Consider the following 6,000-nt stretch of genomic DNA (forward strand, 5'->3'; position numbering starts at 1 on the left):
TTCTTAACTTCCTTCTTAGTGAATAGGACTAATAAAGTGAACGATTCCACCCAGTTCAGTGTCAAAAACTCGTTCCTTTGTGAATGTCCATCAATTCCATCTAATAATTGTTTATCCTCATCATCATAATTAGCGTAAAGAGGCAGGAAAATGATTTTAAAATTATTAGAAAAGTACATTTACATGTGAGTCAATGCATACTATAATTGGTTTTGACAGTTTTTTAAAAATATTTTTTTTGTTTGTAACCCTAAGCAAGGACAGTTCAAAACAAGCATTATGTTTTTAAAAAATTAACTTTCTTTTGAAAATGGTGGCCATTTTTGTTTCATAGTGTGTGGAAATTTTGGCCTTTGCAGACAGTTGTGATAATTATGTTAACTCAGTTAAGAAAAATGATAGAAAGCTTGGATAAAGAACATTGTTTTCAGTATATTTCAAGCTACGTTTTTTTTTTTGTTCTGTACCCTTTTTTTATCATCTCTAATGCAAATGGCTGAAATTTAGGGCCAAAACTGATATTCGATTTTGAACAAAACTCAAAGTTTTGAAATTATTTTAGCAGCAAAGTAATGCAATATCAGAGCTACATATATATATATATATATATATATATATAAATCAAATAAGGTAAAAGGAAACACTCACCGGACAGTAGGAAAATTCAAAATTTTCGCTAATTTATAGCATCATCGGTGTGAGAAGAAACAGAAGACGGTGTTTCTTCTCACACCGATGATGCTATAAATTAGCGAAAATTTTGAATTTTCCTACTGTCCGGTGAGTGTTTCCTTTTACCTTATTTGATTTTTACTTAGCCCTTTTGGCCCTCCTTGCTTTTATCCATTATTATCCAATTTTGGTATGAATCCTTTCATATATATATATATATATATATATATATATATATATATATATATATATATATATATATTAGGGATGGGCCGATAAGAAATTTTGGCCGATACCGATACAGTACCGATATAAAATTTACCGATACCGATAACCGATATTCTGCGAAACTTCGCAGAATGGGCATGCAAGAGAATCCACCGACCCAAAGACAGATGGAAAATCATCTAAATATGTCTTTGGAAACTGTTAACTGCACCTTGCACCTGCATACTGGTGGTGGCTTGTGTGCACGGACGTGTTCTCGTCCCCTTTGTTGGAGAACCGAACGCTGGGGCCATGCAATCCTTATACTTGCCGATCACATTCTTGAATAAAGTCAAACTAACGTCACAATTCTTGCTCTTACACTACTTCCTGATCATTGACACACTGAACTTTGCGTCATAAAAGGCTACAACATAACCTTCCCAAAAGCAACTGTTTTGGCAGCATTTTCGGCCAAGCGAGAAAACTCAAACACTTGGAAAGTTATACAACGCACTCCTCCCAAAAAGCGGCTCAGTTTGGGTGGGATTTTTGGCTCAGTGAGAAAACACAACCACTCTTTTACAGCTCACACACTACACTGACAAACATGCCTGACCAAGGTTGGGTGAGTTCATTCTGAGTGCAGGGGGGGAGGAATCGCGTTTGGTCAAATATACGCTGAACAACCTCTGTATATACACCGTGTTCCAAAATGAATATCGGGGTTTTAATTAAGTGTATATTCTATTACATATACATTACAGAAATGAAACATACCTTAAAAGGAAGGGTAACTCAAACAGTTTTTTGTCACAAGTTACAAGTGTTCAATGTGGGATGCCCTTGTGACACGGCACACATCTAGTCTGTAGGCAATTTCTTCCCACACTGACGCTAGCATGTCTGTTGTAACAGACTCCACAGCTGCATCAATCCCGCGTTGCAATTCAGGGAGGTCGGCAGGTAGCGGTGGCACTTATACACTATCCTTTACATACCCCCACAAAAAGAAATCGCAGGGGGTGAGGTCGGGAGATCTTGGGGGCCATTGCAGAAGAGCCATGGCATCCTCACAATGACGACAGATCCATCGTTGGGGAAAAACAGCATTCAACCAATTCCTTACTTCATGATGAAAGTGTGGGGGCAGATGATGTTTCTTTTTTGCTAACGATCCAGTTGAGGGTAGAACCATTGCTGGAGCATGTCCAAATATGCAGTACCAGTGATAGTGTTTTCCACAAAGAAGAAAGGTCCATACACTTGTTCTTTGGATAGAGCACAAAAGACGTTCACTTTTGGCGAATCCCTCATGTGCTGCACTGTTTGGTGTGGATTTTCGTATTCACTCGTCCACTAAGATGAAATGAGGCTTCATCACTAAAGATCACACTTGTAAGAAAATCATCTTCCATGTCCAGTACATTCTCGCAGAAGTTGGCACGGGTCACATTATCTTCAGGCTTTAGGGCCTGTAACAGATGTAGACGGTACGGCCTCATGTGCAATCTCTTTCGTAACACCCTCCAAACAGTGGTGGACGGCATTGACAGTTCTCGACTCGCCAGCTTTACAGATTTCCTGGGACTCCGACCGAAACTTGCTCTGACCTGTTCCACTTGCTCATCTGGTAGACGTGGTCTTCCGGAGCTCTTCCCTTTGCACAGGCATATTGCAATTCTTAAATTGGTTGTACCATCTTCGGATGTTATCCGATGGGGGATCACATCCATATTCCCGCCGAAAAGTAGGTTGCGCTCCAATTGCTGAGTTACACCCTGCGAATTCCAAGAGACAAAGGCTTTACGCTCAGGAGTCATCTCCATCTTTACTACTAGCGCCGTGCTGCGGCGGAGTTACGAAACATCACCTGCGAAGTAGAAACAAAAACTGTTTGAGTTACCTTTCCTTTAAAGTTATGTTTCATTTCTGTAATGTATATGTAATAGAAGATACACTTCATTGAAACCCCGATATTCATTTTGGAACACCCTGTATATATATTTAGTGGAAACATTACATCCAAAGTTTTAGCAGCAAATATTTGAGCTCTGTTACTGGTTTCCTCTTTCAGTTATAGCTCTTTGAAAATGCTTGTTTTCCTTATTTTTTTTTCAAAATTTGAGCCCAAATATCTCTGGTGGGGGGCCAAATGAAAATTGGATCTATACAGCATAAAGAGTACTCTGTGAGAGGTACCTGTAAAAAATATTGAGTTCGATATTCTATGTATGACAAAGTTACAACAGGGGAAATTAGTTGGGGAAATTAGTCAAAAACAGGCAAATTTATGCTATAACATACAAATAAGTATTTACTTTTTAATAAACTATCACATATCCTTTAGTGGATGAGAGCCTATCCTGCCTTTAAGCCTCTTATGATGGGAGGTTTTTCAAGCAGGTGGTTTTCAGATGTGCAGCACAAAAAATGTAGACTGATAACTATTTGCCATAGACAGTTGTGATTGGTTTTGTTTTTATCCTCAAAGTACATCTTGTGGGAAGGGAAATTATGGCATCTCATTCCCAAAAGGCAGAATTGTTTTTATTACTGCTACAAGAAGAAAATTAAAATTTTACAAAAATTAAGCCTCTGTGGCCCTTGCAATAAACAGATGTGAATATTTTTTTTTAAAAAAATAGAATGTAGTTCTCTTGTGGACATACAACCATGCAAAATTTTGTTGATAATACAGTAGTTCTTTGAAAATAAATCAATTTGATTATGTAATAGTAAAAAGAAATAATAAATCAATTTGATTATGTAATAGTAAAAAGAAAGCATGATGGCTGCTGATAAGTGCCCTAGTCTAGCAGTAAGATAGGTAAATATTGTTTTGTTGCAGATACTGTGCATAGATATGTCTGTACTACTATTACAAACCATTTTTGGCACCATGCACTAAATAGGGGTCACAGGGGCTGACAAAATATTTTAAAATAATACATTTTCCAAGGAAATTAGGTTTTTATATTTTTTTTGTAGACCATTTTCAAGAAATCCAAAGAAGTAATACAGTGGAACCCTGATTTTACGTTCCAAGATTTTACATTTTTTCACATTACACATTCAATCTTGATGGTCTCGGCACAGAAAATGTTATAAAATTTTCCTTGATTTTACATTTTCCTGTTTTAAGTTTTTGCAGCCTGGTCCCCTCAAAAACGTAAAATCGAGGTTCTCCACTAGTTCTTTTATAATATGTAAATTCAAGTAACCAGTTTAGGTAGGCATTGTTGGAACCAATAGCCTACTTATGAATAGATGGCAACACTACTTTTTTGCTATTGCAATATTAATTATATTTTTCTACAATTTTCACCTATACTTAGCACAATTGTAGGGATATAGTAACCTAAATTTTGGAATTTTGCTATTCACTTTGGAGTAATGTGGGAGATCAAGGGCTGCCTGAAAAGGGATTTTGGGAGTAAGTTACCCTTTTCTTTTTCCAGTTACAAGTGTATCGAGACTGAATGCTGACATTTTAGCTCCCATGAAAGCCTTAACCATTCCATCCAAAGTGAAATAAACTTCAACTCTCTGAGATAAATGGTTTTCATCCTGTAAAGTTTTAAAAACATTTGCATACATTTGAAAAGCCTGCACTTTAAAATTCTTAAGAAGACAAAAATAACATCAGCTTTTGACAAACTCCCAACACTCGCATTGCATTAAATTAGTGTCTCATATCTTCACATGTATAAATGACCCCTCCCCCCCCCCCCCCAAAGAAAAACAACTGAAGTATCATCTCTGGTTTTTGAGAAATTATGTGTGAAATGCAACCTCCGCATGGTGTTCTTCAAGCTGCTACTTTTTTTGGGGAGGATACCTGTGGTCCCAGCTAAACCCTTGGAGGTGCATATCATGCAGTAGAAATACAGTGTGCAAAATTACCAAATCTCCAATAATATTGATATGAAATTTACTGTAAACCAATCTGAGTTAATGTAGCAAACATTTGTGCATAACCTGAATAAACCCCATATTTTTAAAAGAAAAAAATTGAGAAATTCATTTATGAAAAAACTAATATGCATTAACAACTATTTCTTTTTGCAGTGTACAATTGTTTGACATCATGAAGAAAGTAGCCATAATGTGAATGCTGTGATTCTACTTAAACCAAGACTTTGAAGCCTTTATTGTTATACAGCCCAGGAGATTTAAATATTTTAAGAACATTTTTGAAAAAGAAAGGAAAATGGATTTTCATCCACGAGATTCATATTTATTGTTTATTATGTTAATTGTCTTAAAGAGAAGAAGTAGCTAGAATTGTTAGGAAATTGAAAGCTATTTGAAATGGTTTTAAAAATTTGGAAGTAGGTATGTGCAAACAGTTCAAGAAAAAACAATATTCAATTCAAACTATATTTACTATTAGTTCTCTCTTCTCTCACATTTTCAGTTTTGTTTCTGTATTCTAAAATTCTGAGTAACCAAGTAAGTTATTGATAGATATCTGAAAAGAAAGAAATATGAGTGAGGTAAAAATTGTAGATGAGAGTATAGTTCAATATGGATTGATTTGAAATTTCATTTTATTTAGCGGAGTGAAGAGATGAGATGAAGGTTCTGCAATGTAATGTAGTGTTTCTGATTTTCAGAAAGTATAAATTTATCAAAAAACGTAGCATAATATAATCTGCATAGATAATACTTTTTCTGTTTTATTTATGAAGTTGTGTATTTGTCTAAAATGCATCTTAATACTATTAAGTGCATTTCATGAGCATAATTCTAAAAGTAAACAGCATTAATATATTTTAAGTCTGTGTTCCGGAACTATTATGTTCTTTTAATAATATACACTTTTATGCATAATGTGTTGCACCCTGTGCTGGTAAGGTCATATTCTTAACCTACCTAGGAAAGCAATTTAAAAAATGCAAACAACACAATAGGAATTAAGATGATGACTCACACTTGTTTAAACTTCCTGTCAATTGTATTTCTGTTAAGCAGGAATGGGTTCAAGGAATGATAAGCAGATAGGTTTGCACATGATTTCAAGGTCACTTTGCTCTTTTTTTATTTAAATTATTTTTGAATCACTCACAGTGGTTTGCCGCAATAGCATTGACAGGAATGTAGTAAAAGGTGGGTGTT

At 35.5% G+C, this 6,000-nt stretch overlaps 1 protein-coding gene across 4 annotated transcripts in view; it reads left to right on the forward strand.

The window, feature by feature from the left end:
• Positions 1-5,462, forward strand: part of LOC145984194 (ubiquitin carboxyl-terminal hydrolase MINDY-2-like) — a 57,335-nt gene extending 51,873 nt beyond the window's left edge. For all 4 annotated transcript variants that reach the window (XM_083117720.1, XM_083117718.1, XM_083117717.1 and 1 more), the window contains one exon: positions 4,951-5,462. In XM_083117720.1, the coding sequence (XP_082973846.1) occupies positions 4,951-4,965 (15 nt within the window). In that variant the 3' untranslated portion in view covers positions 4,966-5,462. The remainder of the gene's footprint in view (positions 1-4,950) is intronic.
• The last annotated feature ends 538 nt before the right edge of the window (positions 5,463-6,000 follow it).

This window comes from Lepisma saccharinum, chromosome 2, assembly GCF_977018435.1.
Source record: "Lepisma saccharinum chromosome 2, izLepSacc3.1, whole genome shotgun sequence".
Classification (NCBI taxonomy): Eukaryota; Metazoa; Arthropoda; class Insecta; order Zygentoma; family Lepismatidae; genus Lepisma; species Lepisma saccharinum.